This window comes from Monopterus albus, unplaced genomic scaffold, assembly GCF_001952655.1.
Source record: "Monopterus albus unplaced genomic scaffold, M_albus_1.0 scaffold454.1, whole genome shotgun sequence".
Classification (NCBI taxonomy): domain Eukaryota; kingdom Metazoa; phylum Chordata; class Actinopteri; order Synbranchiformes; family Synbranchidae; genus Monopterus; species Monopterus albus.
In genome coordinates, this window is record NW_018128334.1 from 151,278 (window position 1) to 172,337 (window position 21,060).

The 21,060-nt window shown below is 42.1% G+C and overlaps 1 protein-coding gene and 1 pseudogene across 3 annotated transcripts; both read left to right on the top strand.

Moving 5' to 3' along the window:
- Positions 1–2,981: 2,981 nt before the first annotated feature.
- Positions 2,982–18,890, top strand: LOC109952325 (neuronal acetylcholine receptor subunit alpha-9-like). Of its 3 annotated transcripts, XM_020587347.1 has the most exons (7): positions 6,696–6,760; positions 8,140–8,225; positions 9,084–9,229; positions 9,304–9,458; positions 11,315–11,561; positions 11,650–11,935; positions 16,465–18,890. In XM_020587347.1, exons 1-7 carry the CDS (start codon positions 6,720–6,722, stop codon positions 17,190–17,192), a joined length of 1,689 nt encoding a protein of 562 aa, XP_020443003.1. In that variant the 5' UTR covers positions 6,696–6,719; the 3' UTR covers positions 17,193–18,890. The 3 variants fall into 3 exon arrangements, with proteins under 3 accessions (XP_020443004.1, XP_020443003.1, XP_020443005.1); XM_020587348.1 differs by lacking the exons at positions 6,696–6,760; positions 8,140–8,225 and adding an exon at positions 2,982–3,137; XM_020587349.1 differs by lacking the exon at positions 8,140–8,225 and having other exon boundaries at positions 6,716–6,760.
- On the top strand, positions 12,512–15,117 carry LOC109952323 (E3 ubiquitin-protein ligase TRIM21-like; annotated as a pseudogene).
- Positions 18,891–21,060: the final 2,170 nt, after the last annotated feature.

Sequence of the window (21,060 nt, forward strand, 5' to 3'; positions counted from 1 at the left end):
TCGTGTAGGAAAAACTAACATCACTACTTCACACAATTTCATTAAAACAGGACAAATAATTGAGCAAAACAAAGAAGACACTATTATGTCTAAATTATTGTTATTGTTACTGATAGACTGAGTATTTATGAAGTAACACTAACATTTACCACTGAGGATGACTCACCATCCTCTTTATTTGTAAACTTTTGATTGTTTTGTTTGGTTTTTTACTCCCATGAGTAACACTTTTTATACATATACTGTTTGTATAACACAGCACAAACACAGCTTCTATAGTGACCACACAGGTGAATCAGCACCTCTGTGAAACAGTCTGAACACAGACTGAACATCATCACCTTCACTAAGGGGGATTAGTTGCTGGCCACCGTCACTGGACATTTGATTTTCATTGTCTCTTTCAGAACAGAAACATTTTCAGATTGAATATTTGGGCAGTCTGAACCCTGTTGGTATCTTCTGGGACTTCAGCTCCAGGCAGGTATTAGTAAATTAATTAAGTGTTCACTCCCTTCCCACTTTCCTGTGGACACAAAACAGACATATGTCTGCGATAAAGAGAAATCAGTGGTGCCAAGAAGGGAAAAATGTTATGAAAGCACTGTGGTACGGTAATAACTCACCAGACAAGAGAAGGAGTCTGAAAACATTTGGCCTGCAGGCTGCATTCATTAAAGTTTGATCTGCTGCACAAGTTTCAGTGTCAGCCAGACCCAAAAGTAATTTGTTAGTCAGAAACAATAAATCTGAAATCCATTATATTAATTAGACAAGCAAAACAATGAAGAAAGAAAAGAAGAAAAAGTAACCGTTTATGTGGATTTTACCTGCAAGTGGGTACTTTTGTTAAACCTGAACTCGTGTTTCACATTCATTTGAAAAGATCTGGAACTGCATTTGAAAATAGTCTGTTTTACCAAGTTGAAACTGAGGCACAACAAGCTGAATTCGTCAGGTTCAGAGTTTTAAAATGTAAAAAACTGTCTCTGCCTTGAACTCCAGTTACTGCAGCTGCCAGAAACTGTGCCTTTGGTCATTCACATCCCAGCATGCAAAGCGCACCTGGCTACAAGAGCCAGTTAGCTCAGTTTTGCAGTTGGGTCAAACTGAGGTGGATGTATTACTGAACAGGGCGATAGCCTCTGGAAAGTCAATTAACAACAAATATACACAAAATGAATTAAAAAAAACTATGCAAAACAGCCACAAAGAGATGCAAAATGAGTATAAGGACATGCAAAATCTTATAGAGAAAAATAAGTGAAAATAAACAAAAAATAACCACAAAGATGCAAAATGACTGAAGTGAGAAGCAAAATAACTGAAAAGAAATGATAAACAGCCAAAAAGAGCTGTAAAACAAGTGACCACAACCAAGTATAGACAAAAAATGATTAAAACGAGATGCAAAATGAGCACAAAGACTGGCGGGTGGGGGGCCTTCTACATGGCTGTGTTCTGGCGCCAGTGTTTCTCATTCTATTCATCGTTGGCTCACAGCACCAGAACACCAGTCAAAGCTGTTAATCATCTGAAACATGCCTCTTTTTATATCATCAAATAACCTATTAAAACAAACTGAATTGTACACAAAGCAGTGTGATCCACCTAACATGCCAGAAGTGTTTGCAGTGAGCTGTCACGTTGCTCGAGATCGATTACTGTGTTCAGATCTGCCAAAACAAATCACACTAAGGGAAAGCCACCTCATGTCCAATTCACCATTTACACTTTTGTTTAGCCTGAATGACAGCTTTCACACCAAGTGAAACCAAACAAGCAAATGCATCAGAGCTTGTTTAATTTGAGCTAAACACTTCCTCCCTGTCTCTGTGTGTGTTTGGCTCCATGACTGGCTTCTGTTGGCGCTCCAGTGCAGCTCTGGCCCCCAGCCCACCTGGAGGGCTTTTACTTTTATTTCCAGGAGGGATTGAAGAATTGGCCAACAGCAGTGCCCCAGCTTAATTAACCTTCAGTCACCTTCAGGTTCACTCAACAAAAGCTTTCTGAAAAGAAAAAACGGCTGCGAAGCCTGAAGTATCCCTGTTTGTCTGGAGCACATCTCTGGCTTCCTCTGTGTCAGAGAACTGACTTTAACATGCTGCTGTTGGTTTATAAAGCTGAATAGTATAGATCCCATTGTCCCATACAACGGCAAATAAAAGAGTGGCCGCTACACTATGCTGTCCAAAGTTGTGCAATCCCATCTCAAAGTATTACAAACCACTGTGAACTGTTTTGGCAATTGGAAGCCTTTAGATTTACAGATGTTTCTCAGACTGGGCTTTAAAATTTCCATTCCATTTCTAACCAGGACCTTAAAGAAACACAGCTGTGCCAGTGAAACCTCTGGTGTTGTTGTTGTGCAGGGCTGATTTTTTGTCTGACCTTTGACCTAAAGGCTAACATGACAGTGTTAACATTATAGTTATACATGTTAGCATGCTAACATTTGCTTATTAGCACTTAATTTTTCTTTACCTGGCTTCTTTCCATTGTAAGCACCATGTACTGTAGGGAGCAGCTGTAGATATGGACTGTAATTAATGGCAAATCTCCTACTAAACCATGTGTGACTGTGACACCTTTAGGTTTTATGGCTATGTTTTAAAACATTTTGTATGTATTTATTTTGTCTGCATAATATTTCAATGTTGTGTCTGCAGCTTTGTTCCACCGTCTCCAAATGGACAAAAAATCTATTATTGCAGGTTTAATTTGAACCAATATTGGTCATGTAATCAATTAATAAGCTAATAAGCTATTAATTAATAAACTATCATAAAGCTCATTAGAGCCTTTTAGGCCCTGTCAGGGCTCAAATATTTTCCCACCAACATGGTTTGTCGTCTCCAGCCTGAGTACGGCACTAATGACCCCCCATAGATCAGCGACCACCGCACTACAGCAAATGCACTGACCTGCATTAGCAGCTGCTCTCTCTCTCTCCCTCTCTCTCTCTCTCTCAGTGTGTTTCATTCTGTCTGCTCGTTGGACCGAGTCTGGCTGATCACACCACTGTAATCTATTTTTGTTTACCATTATTTATCGGATCAGTAACAGTTATCAGAGCGGGATGAAGCTTCTCTGCAGTGGACCAACTGTCCTTCTCCTGCTGCTCGTCTTCCTCCCAGGTGAGAACATTTACAGCTTCACTTCTGCTACTTTTCAGGTAAAGACTTAATGAGCCTCTTTGTATGTATTTTTATTTAATCCTTCAGTTATTCAGAGATTTGAAAGGAAGATGTTATGGTCATTTGTTTTTCCACTATTGTTTCTTTCCACATGCTCAAGTGTGTTTTGGACACTGATGTTACCACAGCCTCCTGGCTGATAAAAGCTGGAGGTTTAAACTGGAAATATGATGAAGAGCGCAGTGCAGACTCAGGATTAAACACATCAGCCTATGTGTTGTTTTGCAGCATCTGAATGTAAAATTTATGATACCCTGAATGTTGCTGGAAACTTCATCTGCATCGCACTTGGGAGCCAATACATTGTCATGACTTATAATTTTGCCTTTAAAACACATCAGAAGTCAAATTCATATCTGTATTTTTCAACAGGACACGACTAAAGTCTAGTTCTTTTATCAGTCAAATTGCATTACTTTCTTGAATACTTGATTCATTGCTGGAACAATAAAATGTCCAACAATAGTGAAGATGCCCAGAGCTGCATGGAAATAGCTTGTTTTGTTTGACCAGCAGTCCAAGACCTCAAATGCCCGGAGAAGTCTTCTTATTTCCTGAGACATTTGAACATGGATACTTAAGCTCTATTTCTTAGAAAGGCTGACACTTTCTTTTGGACATCATAACTGAACCCAGGGGAAAAGCCCACAACCCTAAAGCCGTCAGACTCTGACTCTCAGAGCTACCAGCAACACTTAGTCTTTGCTCTGGGTGTTGAACATCCAATCAGAAGAATTTGCATCAGGCTCAGACCTACAACCTCAAAACCTCTGACCGGTGCTGTTACTCCAAAGCCTTTCCACTTGGCCACCATGGCCCGCCAAAGGTGGTCACAACTTTTTGTCTAGACAGCCCCCAAAGAAGCTCCAAGGCAAACTGTTGTTCACTGAATGTCAGCAGAAAACAACACAAGTATTCTCAGCTTTGTGTATCTATAGTTAGGTATTCATTTTTAAACCATTCTGTATCCAAATGAATCAGTTGTGTATTTGTGCTTTCAAGCCTGCCCTGACTGCCCCCAAAACCAAGTGAACTGAACTCAATCGACGCATTTTGAGTTTTCCTTTCACATATTCACCATCTGTACATTATTTAGAAATGAATTTTTGATGTTTCTGTAAGAGTTCCTTACTGTCAGTGAAGAGACACTTGTGGCCACCGAGGAGCTTCTTGAGTTCCTTAAAAAGCTTCTCATGGTCTATCAAGTGGTTCTTGTGGCCACCAATGAGTTTCTAGCATTTGGTTTTCTAGCTAGTTTTTCTTTAGGAGGTTTACGTTGTTGGTGAAGAGATTCCTGTAACCACTGAGGGGGTTGTTGTGGTATAGAGGACCTTTACATGTTGCCAGGTTTTAGTCATCACTGAGGAGGTCCACTGGGTTCTTTAGATGGTTCTTATAGCAAAACATATGGGTTTTTAGGGGACTAGTAAGCAGTTCCAGTGGGTCTTAAAGACATTTGAGTGTTTTTATATTACTGTACATATCAGCGGGAGATTATGGACCAGTGTGTTCGCACTGTCATCCACTCTTATGGTCCTTTAGGAGGTTCTAGTGGCCACTGAGGAGGCTGAAGGAGCTCTTTATGTGGTTCCTTAGGTGTTTAATAGGTTCTATGTGTCATTGATGAGGTTCTCTGGGGATTCTTGTAGCCACCGAGGAGGTTCTGGGGTCTAGTTGGTGTTCCAGTGTGTCATAAACAAATTTTGTTCATATGCTGAACACCAGCAGAGAGCTGGGGATTCAGAAAGTGTCGACAAACACACTGAAATTTTTTATAATAAGAAAAAAACCCAGGATCATCTTTATAGCTCTATATTTGTGTGTTTCCAAATAAATAAAATAAGCCTGAACATGAGCCTGAAACAGACAAGCAGAGCTGGGGAGAACTGGACCATCTCGACCACTCAGACAGCTTCAGAACTTGATGTCCACATTTCCATGTTTGGACAAGGATGGTAACGCTCAAACCCTGTCTCTGTCTGTGGCTCTACTGTCATGTTAGAATTCAGTGGTATATTACTTCCTTGTTATCTGAAGGTCATTGAACTGACCGTGCGCTTGTGCACTTCCTTTTTTGTGCAAGGCATGTTGTTAAACCTCTGTCTATGTGTGTGTGTGTGTGTGTGTGTGTGTGTGTGTGTGTGTGTGTCTCCTCTGAAGCACTTTGCCCCTGTTGATGAGTGTTCAGAGCTGCAAACACAGAAGCATTTCCTGTGGATATACTGTATGTTGGATCACTGTTGTTGTCTCCAAAATCACAGTAACAGTTTTTCAAAGTAAAAACTCAACAAAATACTTGAAATTAAACAACCTGGCTTCATGGTTCCAGCTCAAAACTCACATCCACACATCTATAAGCTCTAAAGGTTGAGCGCTGATCCATTACAGCTGTCAAACTAACAGAAAAGATTGTCTGGCAGTGAAAGTTACTAAGGTAGATACACAGGTGAACTTGACAGTCAGCTCTGAGGCCGCAGTTTGTGTTTTGGTGTTGGGGTTTGTGGACTTGCTTCCTGTTTGGTGCTTTTATTTGGGTTAGTTTCCTGTCCTGTGTTACCTCACCTGCCCCAGCTTTACTCTGTCTGCAACCAACTCATTGCATTCACCTGTCCCTCATTATCCTCTGCCCTCTTGTGTATATATCCTCCTCCCTTCCCTCAGTCTTGTTGTTTGCTTATCTGTTCTACATCTCTCATTACTCTGTCATCCATTTCTCTGTGTACCACACCCTGCCTGTCTGATTTAAGTTTTTGTATCAATTGTCTCGGTGCCTTTTGGACTGTTCTTTTGATTTTTTTTTTTCCTGTCAGCAAGATTCTTGGTTAGTTCTCCAGGTTTGTTTTAGTTATTTTGAGTCTGTTTCATGTAGCTCCCTGACCATTCTGTTTAGAAATTAGTTTTGTTCCTGTATTGTGAAGTACTATCAGGTTGAGCATCTGTTTGCCCCTTTGTTCCTCTTCATTTATATTTAACTGAATAAACACTAGATCTAGACCATATCTGCATTTTGGGTCCTTCCTTGCCTGAAACTTAACATTTTTGTTTTGTCTTATTAGTTTGGTTAGTCTTTAGTTTTTTTGTTTAAAAGTGCAGAAGAACAGGTTCTATCACTGAGTGCAACTAAACAGCAGATTCCAGTAGCATCTTAGTCACCTAAACCATTTTCTTTATTTAGTGATTTTTTTTTTTTTTTTTTTTTTTGTGCATCACAAATATCTGACATCAGCTTGTTTTATTTTCTGCCTTATGTCTCATATAATTGTCCATCAGACTGTAGGTCTAAAATGAAGAACATTGTGTGTAAACATTTATACATAACACTGCATAAATCCAGGCGTAGCTATTTAAAAATGTCACTGCAGCATCCCAGAGGAGTGCACAGCAGGTTGGTGACCTTACAGGATGTTCCTCTGGCAACTACACCCCATTCCCTGGCTGCACCTGATGGTAAAGCCTTTGTCATTAGCAGATCTTGTACACAACTGGAGTGTACTGGATCGAACTGTTTCACTACCTACTTATATGGTCACTGGAAGGTTTGTTGGCTGCCGACAGCCTGATGGGTAAGAGCTTCAGTTTTATCTGCTCAGACTGTTTACGTCATGAACTATGGAGAACAGCGACCTAAAACATAACTCTGCTCTTCATATCTCATGTCATCAGTCTTTATGCAAAGGTTTTCTGTTTCCAGCGTTCATCAGATTTTTGTGGATGCTGAACCTCAGTAGTCATCTCAATTTTAACATCAGCTGTTTGCCAAATCCCCCTCCCTATAAAGATGTGATAAAGTACTATGGGTGTCTTTAGATTTCTTCAGTGCAAGCTCTAGTTTAGGTGCCACCTAGGCTGCATCTAAAAATCATTAGGATTCTTGCTGTGGGTACTATGAATATCTGCAGTCAATTTCATTGACATCTTTTAAGGTTGTGTATATTTGAATCAAACTAATTTGCACAAAGCCTTGTCCCCAACACTTTTAAAGTGACTTATACCTATTCTGAATACCAACTCTCAAAGGTGAGCTGAGAAGTCTGTGATAATGATGCATTTTCTGCTGTCACCCCTTAAAACATTCACGGCGCTGCGCTCAGTAGTTCACATGTAAAGTCACAGAAGTAGATGGTAAAGAATGAAAAAGTGAACTTGGAAATGAAAGGTTAACTATTGTAAACCTCATTTAAATGTTTTTGTATGTTATTTTTGTGATGCTGAGAAGGTGTTGTGTATAAAATCTCATATAAAAAGAAATGTAGCACTGATCCACATCATTCATTCTCCTTCGGAAAATGAAACAAATCCAAGTTTAGATTTTAGTGGGTGTGGAGGACAGATCTTGCAAAAACTCTGGACTTGGCGTCCTTCGACTCATCACCCCATCATCTGTAGACGTGACATGATTTATCAGCAAGCTGCTTTTCCACTGACGTTCATCTGATGTGTAAAACCTGAGGTGATTACCAGGTTAATTGGACTGGGGAAACACAGCTCGCACGTTTGAATGATGTATGTTCGTGTTCAGAAATTCTCTGGGATGGACCGAGCACCAGGATGTAAAGCCGGAGAAATGTTTCAGGGTTAAGTCAAAGGGACTCTATGCACTTCCAACCTCATATTCAAAATGATGAGATTAACATTTGACATTTAAAAATTAAAGTTTGGTTAATTAAACAGTTTTCATACAGATTACACAAACAGTACTCAAGTTTACTTAAAATATTTTTATTCTTAACAAGAAACTGATCCCAAAGCTTCCAGCAGCTGTTCGATAACTGTTCAAGGGAGGACCCAAATGCAGTCTGGAGAGTAGTTTAACAGTTTAATAGAAGTTTGCAACAGAGGACAAAACTGGTAAGTGGTGCAGCTGACAAGTCAGGTAGGCCGACTGTGGCAGCAGGATCACTGCAGGTGAGCGAGCAACAGTCACATTCTGTCACCCTTGCAGGAGAATGGAGTGGACTGATGGAGGACCGAGGTTGTTATACCGACATACACGACCCCAAACTGCTACTGGAGGAGGAAATTATACAGGTGATGAGACCCACAGTGAACAGACACTGGAATACACACAGCAGGTGAGAGCAGACTGCCAAACACAAGAAGATGGGTAGGTTTCTGTCCACAGGACTGGCCCTATGTGGCAGCGTGACTGGGAAATGGCAGTTCCAGAAGGTAAGACGAGGGCAAGTACAGCAGGTAGGTAACAACAAAAACCCAATAACAGACCATGTTTCATACTAAAAACACACAAAAGATTACAGCCAAGTGGCTGGTACAGGTAGGTAAAAATATTACTCCTTAGTGGGGAAAAAAACTAAGTCTGAAGTATATGAGAGCACTACAAAAACCATGCACAAATACAGTCTGTTCAGCAGATGAACAAAAATTAACAAAGTTCAGTCACAAAACAAAAGAGGCAAAGTCAGAAGACAGAACAGAGTCCAGATGTGATTAGCAGTCAGGAAAGAAGCAGGGGCAAGGACCGACCAGCCAGCCAACACTGCAGAGGGGTGAGTGAGACTAGCAGCAGGAAACAGAGCAGCTTAAATGGGGTGGAGTCAACAAGCAACAGGTGAGTGAAATTAGCCAGATGTAGCTGTAGCTGCAGCTGCTGTTGCTGCTGAACAAATTGAACTACATAGTAGTAGTGGAGCTACAAGTATCAAGTTTGATGGTGGCACTAGAGTAAGGTCAAGGGGTAATTAAGATCTGAAGAGCTAATTCTTTGGGAGCAAGTTGTGTGGACTATATCAGGATATTTAGTAGAACTGCTCCTGAGTGTTGGATTGACCGACATCATGTCCTGTCTCTTTGGTTTCAAAAAGCATTAACAGGAATAACTGCCAGCTTTAATATAAAGATGCTGCTCTGTCTCATTGTGTTCCACAGCTTGTTGGTCTGCTCATGGCCGCTACGCCCAGAAGCTGCTGAAGGACTTGTTCTCCAACTACACCAACGCTCTGCGGCCAGTGGAGGACACCGAACACATCATCAATGTCACACTGCAGATCACTCTCTCCCAGATCATTGACATGGTAACCACTGGCAATCCAGATGTTACTCTGTGTGTGTTCATGCCTGAGCTGATGTATCTGTGTCCTTTCACCAGGATGAGCGAAACCAGATACTGACTACCTACCTGTGGGTTCGCCAGGTGTGGATGGATGCCTACCTCTCCTGGAAAAAGGAGGACTATGATGGCCTTGGCACAATCCGCATACCCAGCAGCTACGTTTGGAGGCCTGACATCGTCCTGTATAACAGGTACAGTGCCTTGCAAAAGTATTCGGCCCCCTTGAACTTTGCGACCTTTTGCCACATTTCAGGCTTCAAACATAAAGATATAAAACTGTAATTTTTTGTGAAGAATCAACAACAAGTGGGACACAATCATGAAGTGGAACGAAATTTATTGGATATTTCAAACTTTTTTAACAAATAAAAAAACTGAAAAATTGGGCGTGCAAAATTATTCAGCCCCCTTAAGTTAATACTTGGTAGCGCCACCTTTTGCTGCGATTACAGCTGTAAGTCACTTGGGGTATGTCTCTATCAGTTTTGCACATCGAGAGACTGAAATTTTTGCCCATGCCTCCTTGCAAAACAGCTCGAGCTCAGTGAGGTTGGATGGAGAGCATTTGTGAACAGCAGTTTTCAGTTCTTTCCACAGATTCTCGAGTGGATTCAGGTCTGGACTTTGACTTGGCCATTCTAACACCTGGATATGTTTATTTGTGAACCATTCCATTGTAGATTTTGCCTTATGTTTTGGATCATTGTCTTGTTGGAAGACAAATCTCCATCCCAGTCTCAGGTCTTTTGCAGACTCCATCAGGTTTCCTTCCAGAATGGTCCTGTATTTGGCTCCATCCATCTTCCCATCAATTTTAACCATCTTCCCTGTCCCTGCTGAAGAAAAGCAGGCCCAAACCAGGATGCTGCCACCACCATGTTTGACAATGGGGATGGTGTGTTCAGGGTGATGAGCTGTGTTGCTTTTACGCCAAACATAACGTTTTGCATTGTTGCCAAAAAGTTCGATTTTGGTTTCATCTGACCAGAGCACCTTCTTCCACATGTTTGGTGCGTCTCCCAGGTGGCTTGTGGCAAACTTTAAACGACACTTTTTATGGATATCTTTAAGAAATGGCTTTCTTCTTGCCACTCTTCCATAAAGGCCAGATTTGTGCAGTATACGACTGATTGTTGTCCTATGGACAGAGTCTCCCACCTCAGCTGTAGATCTCTGCAGTTCATCCAGAGTGATCATGGGCCTCTTGGCTGCATCTCTGATCAGTCTTCTCCTTGTATGAGCTGAAAGTTTAGAGGGACGGCCAGGTCTTGGTAGATTTGCAGTGGTCTGATACTCCTTCCATTTCAATATTATCACTTGCACAGTGCTCCTTGAGATGTTTAAAGCTTGGGAAATCTTTTTGTATCCAAATCCGGCTTTAAACTTCTCCACAACAGTATCTCGGACCTGCCTGGTGTGTTCCTTGTTCTTCATGATGCTCTCTGCGCTTTAAACAGACCTCTGAGACTATCACAGTGCAGGTGCATTTATACGGAGACTTGATTACACACAGGTGGATTCTATTTATCATCATTAGTCATTTAGGTCAACATTGGATCATTCAGAGATCCTCACTGAACTTCTGGAGAGAGTTTGCTGCACTGAAAGTAAAGGGGCTGAATAATTTTGCACGCCCAATTATTCAGTTTTTTATTTGTTAAAAAAGTTTGAAATATCCAATAAATTTCGTTCCACTTCATGATTGTGTCCCACTTGTTGTTGATTCTTCACAAAAAATTACAGTTTTATATCTTTATGTTTGAAGCCTGAAATGTGGCAAAAGGTCGCAAAGTTCAAGGGGGCCGAATACTTTCGCAAGGCACTGTAAAAATTACTGCAGGTAGTGCAATGTAGGCCTAACTTCACAAAGGTTTATTCAGCTAGGTCTGATCTGCCCAGTTGCAGGACACTGACTTATGACTTCCTTCCCCCTGTGCTAAGCTAAAGAAGATTAAGCTTTCTTTGTACTTTGGATTTTAACTTCTGATGCACCCAAACTTGTCTTCCTTCTATCTCCCTTCATATTCTTCCACTTTCTCCACCACAGTGCAGATGACCAGTTCTCCAGTGCCATGGAGACCAATGTGGTTCTGCGTAACGATGGCCAAGTGATGTGGGACCAGCCAGCGATCACCAAAAGCTCCTGTTCTGTGGATGTGGCCTTCTTCCCCTTTGACATGCAGCAGTGTCACCTAACATTTGGTTCCTGGACTCACAACGGGAACCAGATGGACCTGTTCAATGCCTTGGACAGTGCTGACCTAGCTGACTTTGTCCCTAATGTAGAGTGGGAGGTGAGTCACATGAACCTTGTTCTTGTGGTAAGAACACATGAACTCTGAATTAGTTTCTTTGACAAAATCGAATCATTTTTCCAACCAGGTTCTGGGCATGCCAGCCAAGAAGAATGTTATCCTGTATGGCTGCTGTTCAGATCCCTACCCAGACATCACCTTCACTCTCCACCTGAAGAGACGTGCCTCTTTCTACATCTTCAACCTGCTCATCCCGTGCATGATGATCTCCTTTCTGGCTCCACTGGGCTTCTACCTGCCAGCTGACTCAGGGGAAAAAGTTTCTCTGGGTGTCACGGTGCTGCTGGCGCTCACCGTATTTCAGCTGCTGGTCGCCGAGAGCATGCCGCCCTCTGAGAGTGTCCCACTGATAGGTGGGAAGACTGAGGAGTGCCTGAGTTTAATTTTCCTACAGTCGCTTGCTTGTTAAGAAAATATTAAGAGAAGTATTTTCATAGGGTTTCTAAGTCAATCAGGTGGTGGTCACAGGGTTTATTAAAGATAAAATGTAGGGACTGTTAAATGTGTGAAAGGGCTGGAACAAATTTTTTTGGAACTGGAACGTCAAGTCTCATTATGATTAATGCAGGGACGCAACACTTACACCAGGTTCTCATTTCACACCGCCAGATTCCTGAGGATCCTTTGGTTTTGTTGCTGGCAGTCAGGTACAAACCCTTTGTACCTTGATAATGACAGTTTACCACAAACTGGTTATAAGTTTGTTGTGGCTTACTGCCCCAAACATGTATATATCTTGGCCTGTCTGTCTTATAGGTAACAGTTTAATATTGCAAGAAGAAGAAATGTACACACTTTGCTCCAGATTGAATCAAATGTTTATCTGTCTGATCACGGTCAAACCAGAAATGCAACAAAAACGTGTTCCTGTAAGAGCCAAGCAACAGTTGAATGACAGGACAGTTTGTCAGGTGGACAGCAGAGCTGCAGTCGAGTCTCAGTTCTTCATGACAAACTAAGTGCGTCAGTTCATCAGGAGCTTCTTAACATCACAGGAGAACTTCGGCCAAACACTGGTGAGTACATCAGCTAGTAACGTTAACATGTACCGGGCTCAGGCAGCAGGTTCCACTTCTTTTGGCACTTGTCAAATTAAGCTTTACTTAAAGAACAAAAAGGCAACAATAATTTTGTCTTCCTGACTATTAGAGGATGCAAGTTCAGATTTAAGCAAATGACTCCAGTTTAGTTGTTCACCCTCTGATATTTTCTTCCTCAGTGTGTCGATATGGCTGCTGCCAGCTGTCTGCTGACTGAAGACCAGTTTCTGTGCTCCATCTGTCTGGATGTGTTCACTAATCCAGTCGCCATGCCATGTGGACACAATTTCTGCAAGACCTGCATCACTAAAAACTGGGATATTAACTTCCCCTTGCCAGTGTCCTGTGTGTAAAGAGATTTTCTACATGAGACCTGAGCTGCGAGTCAACACTTTGATCTCCCAGATGGCTGCTCAGTTCAGAGAGTCGATTCTAGAGGAAGCCAGCAGCAGCAATTAGAGCCACAATGTGCTCGATCAGAAGACATTTCCTGTGACATCTGCGCTGGAACCAAACTGAAGGCAGGGAAGTCCTGCCTGGTGTGTCTGGCCTCCGACTGCAAGACTCACCTGGAGCCTCATCTGACAGTCACAGGTCTGAAAAAGCATCAGCTAATCAATTCTGTGGAAAATCTGCAAGGCAGGATTTGTGTGAATCATGACAAACCTCTAGACCTGTTCTGCAAGAATGATCAGTTGTGTGTCTGCATGCTCTGCATGGTTTCAGAGCACAGGCTGCATGATGTTGTTCCTTTGAAAAAAGAATGCGAAGAAAAAAAGGCAGAGTTGGGGAAGACGGAGGCTGAAATTCAGCAGATGATTCAGAGGAGACGAGAAAAGATTCTGGAGATCACAGACTCGGTAGAGTTCAGTAACGGCAATGCAAACAGAGAAAGAGCAGTGGGTTTGCAGGTTTTCACTGCGCTAAAGGAGTTTGTCGACAGAGGCCTGGCTGAACTGCTTCACACAATCAAAGAGATGCAGATACCCATAGAAACGCAGGCTACAAGCTTGATCACAGAGCTGGAACGAGAAATCTCAGACCTGATGAAGAGAAGCGACAAGCTGAGAGAAGCTGTCACACTCTGAAGACTACCTGCACTTCCTCCAAAGTTTCACATCCCTGAACACTCCTCCACCCACCAAGGACTGGACAGAGGTCAGAGTCCATCCTCCAACATACGAGGGGACTGTAGTGAGAGCTGTGGCTGAGCTTGAGGAGACGCTCCGTAAAGAGATGAACAAGGTCTTTGAGGAGGAGCTGAAGAGGGTCCAGCACAATGCGGTGGATGTGACACTGGAGCCTGATACAGCAAATCCCTGGCTCACCCTGCCTGATGATGGAAAACAAGTGAAGTTTGGTGATGAAAATAAGAATCTCTCAGACAATCCAAAGAGATTTTCTTATTATGCCAGTGTTTTGGGAAAGCAAAGTTTTACTTCAGGAAGATTTTACTATGAGGTTCAGGTTAAAGGGAAAACTAAGTGGGATTTAGGAGTGGTACGAGAGTCGATCAACAGGAAAGGGCCAATCACAATTAATCCTACGGCCGGTTACTGGACCCTGTCTTTGAGGACCAACAATGAGTACAAAGCTCTTTCTGACCCTCGAGTCCATCTATCTCTGAAGTCAAAGCCTGGAAAGGTGGGGGTGTTTGTGGATTATGAGGGGGGTCTGGTCTCCTTCTATGATGCTGATGCTGCAGCTCTCATCTACTCCTTTATTGGCTGTCCATTCACTGAGAGGCTCTACCCATTCTTCAATCCCTGTAACAATGATGGTGGGAGAAACGCTCTCCCTCTGATCATCTACCCTTTTCATAACATTAGGTTTACCGTAATGCAGTTATACATAAGACTCCGTAAAATTCCCAGTCTAAAAAAACCACATAACTAGTTAAGAGCCTGTAACTGGGTTGAAATGGGGACTGAAGTTATGGACTCCTGAGACCCTCCTGCTTTGTCTTCTAACATGCTCCGTCATCACATTTTGCCTGTAGTAGAAGAAGATGTAGGTCCAACAGGGACAAGGAGCATAAGAATCTGTTCTCATTAGCCTCCATTACATCTTTCTATAGGACAGTTTTTCCATTTCAGTCAATCATTTTGCAATATCTTGGATCTTTTTTACATTCGTGGCTTCTGCACTTAAACTTGTACAAAACCTGCACAAAACAGGTGGTTTAAAACACGCACAATGAGCAGAATCGTAACCGGTTTATTTTCTAACTAAAGTAAATGTAAAACTGCTGGTGTCTGCATACAGTAGGAACGTACAGCGTATCTCAGACTCGGATATGGTGGGTATTTGTTTTTGATTGTTTTTGATTTGTCTCATTGCTCACTGTTGGTTGATCTAATGATATGTTGACTTGAAAACTGCCAAAACATCACAAAATGATGTAATTAGAAATAAGAATTAATAAAAGTTTACATTATTAATGTATGTTTAATGTATAATCATTTTACAGATGACGGAGTGTCCTCATGGAAACATTTTAAAAGAAATGAAAGTCAAAAAAAGCTTGAATCAGTGTGAGGCTTCAGTTGAATGTTTTTTTTTTGTTTGTTTGTTTTTGTTTTTATTATTTAATGTTTAAATTGATATCTGACTGTCAAAGGGGGAAACACACAATGTCAAAGAACCAATTTATTTAACCTGAGTTTTACCCTGGCACGACTGCAGGAAGTTTTAGACAGAATAACAATATTACAGTCATATTACAAAAACATGAGTTGTCAAATTTACATCAATTTGTATATTTATGATGATGCATGTGTATATTTATATTAGTTGAAATGCTGTCAGGATTCTGCATTTGGAGCCAGATGTTGAAAGCACCAGACAGGAAGCAAATGATAGTTTAGCTAAGTCTTCAGTAAAAGTTCCTTGGGTACAAAAACAGTGTCCAGCAACAAATGTTCAACCATCAAAGTTGGTTTAACAAACCAAAATCCAGCCTAAAATTGAAGTCTTTATCCTGACTTTGATGCATAAGGTGGACACAAAAAAGGCAAAAAGTGAATGGACTTTGTGGTCAACAAAAACAAAGGCAAAGCAAGCACGAGCATAACAGACATGTCGTGGCCCTCGGGCTGGAAACATTGTCAGGAGGACATGGTGAAGCCATGTAGATGCAGGACAGGTGAGGCTGAGGCACGGCGAGAAACTGGACAAAGGGTGGCATGGCAGGATGTAAAAGTAGAAGGGGACATGTTGAGCTTTGCAGCTTCACCAGCGTTGAACTTGGGGAAGAATTTGACAGAGGCAATAATATCCTTTAGCTCTCTTAGCATATTTTATTGGGACGAAGAATAACACACGTCTACACTCTTCATAGTGTGACGACCTCAACTGAACTCAGACCTTCCCGCTAATAACAAAAATGGGTGTGCTCACAAAACTGCGCCCCACCGTGGTGAAAACAACACACTTCATATTAACAGCAGCACGACTACACATTACAACTGAGTGCACATAATAAAAGAATGTCTCTCAACAGGACAACACGAGTAAAACAGGAACTACATGCTAAAATAAAAGCATAATGGGAAATGTGTGACATGTGCAAAGCTCTTGTTTGACTAAATACAAGAAACTCTGTATAACATCCTGTTAGAGCAGTGCTGCTTTTTCACTTCCTCACCCAGACTTAACCTGTCACTTCCCATTAAGTTGCTAGTGTAACTAGTGCCAATATGTAAACACAGCACTCCCTGTATTCTCCAACAGTCACCAGGTTGCTGACAGAGAACCAAAACTAACATTTGTTTTTAAAAGATGAATGATTTGATTGTATATGCACTGATTTTTACTATTTTTACCATTTCCGTTTCCATCAGGGAAGTACTACATCGCTACAATGACAATGGTCACTGCATCAACAGCACTCACCATCTTCATCATGAACATACACCATTGTGGTTCTGAGGCTCGTCCTGTCCCACATTGGGCCCAGCGCTTCATCCTTAACTACCTTGCCCGTATCTGCTTCATCTACGACATCGGGGAGGACTGTCTCTGTGACACTTCATCCAGGAAACAACCTCTGGTGAAGGAGGAGTCTGAAGCCCCATCAGCCAATAGTGGCGACCTTAGTGGAACAAACTGGGATGTGAATGGGCAAGCATGGGGAGGAAGGGCGGAGGACGACAGGACTGGGGAGTCTCTGGTGGGGCAGCGTTTGGCCCAACAGACAGACCAGAAAGAGGATCTGTTTGTGACCATTGACCACTCACAGGAGAAAGAAGCTGCGGGAGGATGTGCAGAGCAGGGAGAGTCGTACGGTGCCTGTGGAGGAGGAGAGCATGTCAAGGAAAAGAAAGGCGTCGGAGGTGAAGCCAGCGAGAACAGGAGGGAGATCCTGGTGAAAACCCAGTGTGTCTGCCAGCACCAGGGACTGCGCAAGAACATTGAGTACATTGCCCACTCATACCAGGACCAGCGGGCCGCACAGCTGCGCATCGGAGAGTGGAGGAAGGTGGCAAAGGTCATGGATCGCTTTTTCATGTGGCTCTTCTTCATCATGGTCTTCTTCATGAGCATCCTCATTCTGGGAAAAGCCATCTGACTGAAGTCCAGCTTCAAAGTATGACATCAGAGGAAAACGAGTGATAAATGACCTCTGTTTAACCTTCACTAAGTCTAACATCAGTCCTGGTTTGGTTGTAACAAGTGGACAGTGATGGTTTTGTTCAGTTAGTAACTAGGTTCAGATGGTTTAAAGTCAGGACCCTCCATTTGTGTGTGCAGAACATTTATATTCTGACTTTATCTTTGCAAATCATATTTTTTACCAGAATTTAAAATGTAGATGTGTGGGTTTGAAAGTGTTTGGCCACATAAGAGATGCACAGGTGGATGCAAGGCTGGAAAATTTCAAGAAAAGGCCATAAATTAATTCAAATGCCTCTAAACAACATAGTGTTTGGCTCTGAACCAGGGTACCGAGCACCTGAAGTGACACGGATCAGTGTGGGCTGAGTCCTGTCAGCTTGTCAGGATCATCACAGCTGCTGTTATTACCATCAACTCTGTATGAAACGGCTAAGTTCTCGTGTTTGCCTCTGACATGTCAAATCCCAGCTGCTGCGCCAAACCTACAACTTTCTGTATGACATGTTTGTTTTCTCTGGGTTTTATCGGACACATCAGTGCTCTGTTTAACACCCACTTGCATAAAACTACGTTTTTTGTCTCACAAAATGTTTTCAGAAACATGTCTAATAGATTTATTATGTCAAATATTTAGGGGTTTGACCTAGAAGTAGGTATTTCTGTGCAGCTGCCATGTCACCTCTGACACTTCATAAGTTTAACTGACTGAAAACTTAATTACCATAATTGTCATCTATGAATTTTACTTGTACAACCCATGGCCAAATTAGAGATGTCATTTATGAGTTCTGCTTTATGTTGTTGCATACAACGAAACAGTCCAAAGTAAACCGATGTCTGGCCACGGCCAGCTCCGAGCTGGTCCTCCGTGCACAGCTGAGTGTTCTCGACACGATTGACCAGACCCCCTGGATACCAACGGAGTGCTTTATTAAAACAAATCTTTCCCTCCAATGAAAAGATAAAACATTGTTATTTTTTTTAAAAAATCATTGGGGCTGCAAAGCAAAGCATCTGCCTGAGCCTGCTGTCACCGATCGATGAGGATTCAGTGCACAGTTAATCTCGTGCATTATCAAGTGTTTGAATCCCATGAATTCACTGTGGTTTACTGTCACCGCATGATGGAGCTGCGCACAATACCTGCACATTAAAAGAAAAGTGCTGAATGTGAAGGACTGACACGCATGGTGATGATATCATGATGGCCCACTATTATTTAGCCTGAATTAAATAAACCAAGCAGGATGGATCTTTGGATCTTGGATGTAAACCGGGCACAGTTAGATCCTCCTGCTCCAGCCACTTTAGCTGCTTTCACAGCACTTCAAGTTTAAAAGGTTTCAAAACAAAGACTTTATAAAGCACCTTAAAAACAATATGTTGTTTGGAGTTGTAGCATCTCTCTTGCAGTACATAGCGTGGTCAAAATGTCTCAGCTATATTTAGGAGTTACTAGTTAGATATGTCTGACTGAAGTGATGAAAGCTGAATTATTTTAAACTTTATGTGCCTGAAAAACAAACGTTGCTCAACTTCTCATGTTTGCAGTGTTTGGTGTAAACACATGAAAAGCCTCATTTATCACTGGCACCACTTGTTTGAGATTTGTGTGTTGTTGAACATTTGTTGTGATACATTCACATGTGACACACTGTTGCCATGAAATACATTTTCATATTAAAGTAAGTTTGTTTACTGAATTTTGAGGATTTTTTAAAGTGTTTACAATGCATTATTGTCATTTTTGTTTAATCTAATCCACCTGCTTGACACTTCATCCTTTTACTCCATTATTAGAACCATGGGTGCTATGGAGAGGAGAGCTGGACGTGGGGGCTTCAGACACAGACAGGAGAATATAGCTGTACATTTTAGAACTGACAATGTTGTTTTCAGTAAAGATTATGTTAAAAAGGGAAAATGCACAAATGTCAGCAGACTTTTGATTTCATTCCTAACTGTAATCTAAAACACTATGAAACAGTTCTTCTGTTGTATGGTTTGAAATCATTCATTATGTCTCAAGGTTTACACCAGAGACTAGAAAACAAACTCTGTTGTATGGTTTGAAATCATTAGACAAATTCATTATGTCTCGAGGTTTACACCAGAGACTAGAAAACAAAAGATGACCAGGAGCGAAAGCCATCATAGGGTAACGCTGTTAGAGCTGCAGTCTGCTCTGTATGCAGCAGAGGGCGCTGACGTTGCACAGAAAGAACTGGCTCACTTGTGGCGCAGCTGTGGATGCAGAGAGGTGGTGTAACGATGGCAGGGTGCCTCAGAGGTTTTAAGGGTAGTGTGTAAGGGAGGGGTGAGAAGAGGGCCCAGAAAGAATGTATGAATGTAAGGAAAGTATGGAGAGTGTGCAGCACAGATTACATCTCGTTCGACAGATATCAACTACAAACACCTTCCCTAGTAGTAAAAAACACAGCTTGATTTGTTTAAACTAATACTTTTTGACCCATGTGTTCTCAGCATGTTGATGTGGCCGCTGCCAGCTGTTTGCTGACTGAAAACACACTGAAATAGAGAAGACAGATGCTGAAATTCAAGAGATGATCCAAATGAGGCAAGAAACGACTGTGGAAAACACACAAGCTCAGTAATGAAGGTGCAGTTTCTGTTATTTTACTGTTCTACACTGCAGTATCACACAATGAGCAGCTGATGGAGCTAAGATACTAAAATGAATCCTGAACACCAATCTCTGTGCACCAGACCTGTACAATCACATATAGTACGCACGTTTACAGCAGTTTATTTAATATGCACAGACAATGACAAACTAAAGGATGACCCAGCACAAAGAGCCTCAGTGAGGTGATGGGCTGCGACGCGCCACCAGAACAGCTCCACCTTGACTCTCCCAGTCTCTGAACTCTCCTGGAGGGATGAACACCGTTCTTCCAGCAGATGTTCCCTCATGGAAATGCTGTCTAACACATCGCTCCAACATCTCCCATAGCTGTTCAACTGGGCTGAGACCCAGTGACTGGGAAGGCCACAGCATCTCGTTCACATTATGGTCATCCTCATCAGACCAGTCAGTGACCCCCGGTGTCCTGTGGATGGGGGCTCTGTTATCCTGGGGTAGACTGCTCCCCTCATCAGCATAGAGGTGCTTTAATAGTTGTATTCTCATATATGGCAATAAAAGCACAAGACATTGGCCTGTTATTATTAAATCTATAATATCTCCATTCAGAGGTTGTCAGGTTTCCCCTTCAGAACACAAATGCACAACTCCACAGGCACTGAAAAGGTTTAAGTGATTTATTAATGGGTTACAGATGGGGGCTGAAAAACCAATCCCACACAGGGAGAAAACAAGGCCACGGCAACGCAGCTGGCCAGGTCGACTAGAACACTTCTCCACAGAAGGAAAGTGTGGAGGCATTAATATGTCCCACAAAGGTAGTAACCAAATGATTGTTCCCCAAAAACTGGACTTAGTAAATGATTTTTAAAAATACTAAAACAGTCAACCAAAACAAGCTGTCAGGAAAAAGAACAAAACCAATAAGACATTTCTAAAATAGCCCTCAGGTGACTAGTGACACTGTAAGGGTAACGCTGGAGGAGAGTCGGAGCAGGCAGAAAACAGGTCTGGTGAAAAAACATGGCAGTGTTGAAAGTGCTGGGAGTCAGGGTCAGATCAGATTGCGTGTGACAGGGGTCACATGACAGGAGATGTCAGGACAGCACTTCATGCAGCCAAATGTGGCGCAGCTGAAACCTGGCAGGCAGGTAACAGGTAGTGATGGGAAGTACTGCACCGAAATCCAGGAAGTGTTTAGTAAAGCAGGTATCGG

Coding starts and splice junctions, on each gene's coding strand:
- LOC109952325 (XM_020587347.1), top strand. CDS start 6,720: ATGGTCACTGGAAGGTTTGTTGGCTGCCGACAGCCTGATGG. Junction 9,230..9,303: donor TCTCCCAGATCATTGACATG/GTAACCACTGGC, acceptor TCCTTTCACCAG/GATGAGCGAAACCAGATACT. Junction 9,459..11,314: donor GACATCGTCCTGTATAACAG/GTACAGTGCCTT, acceptor TCTCCACCACAG/TGCAGATGACCAGTTCTCCA.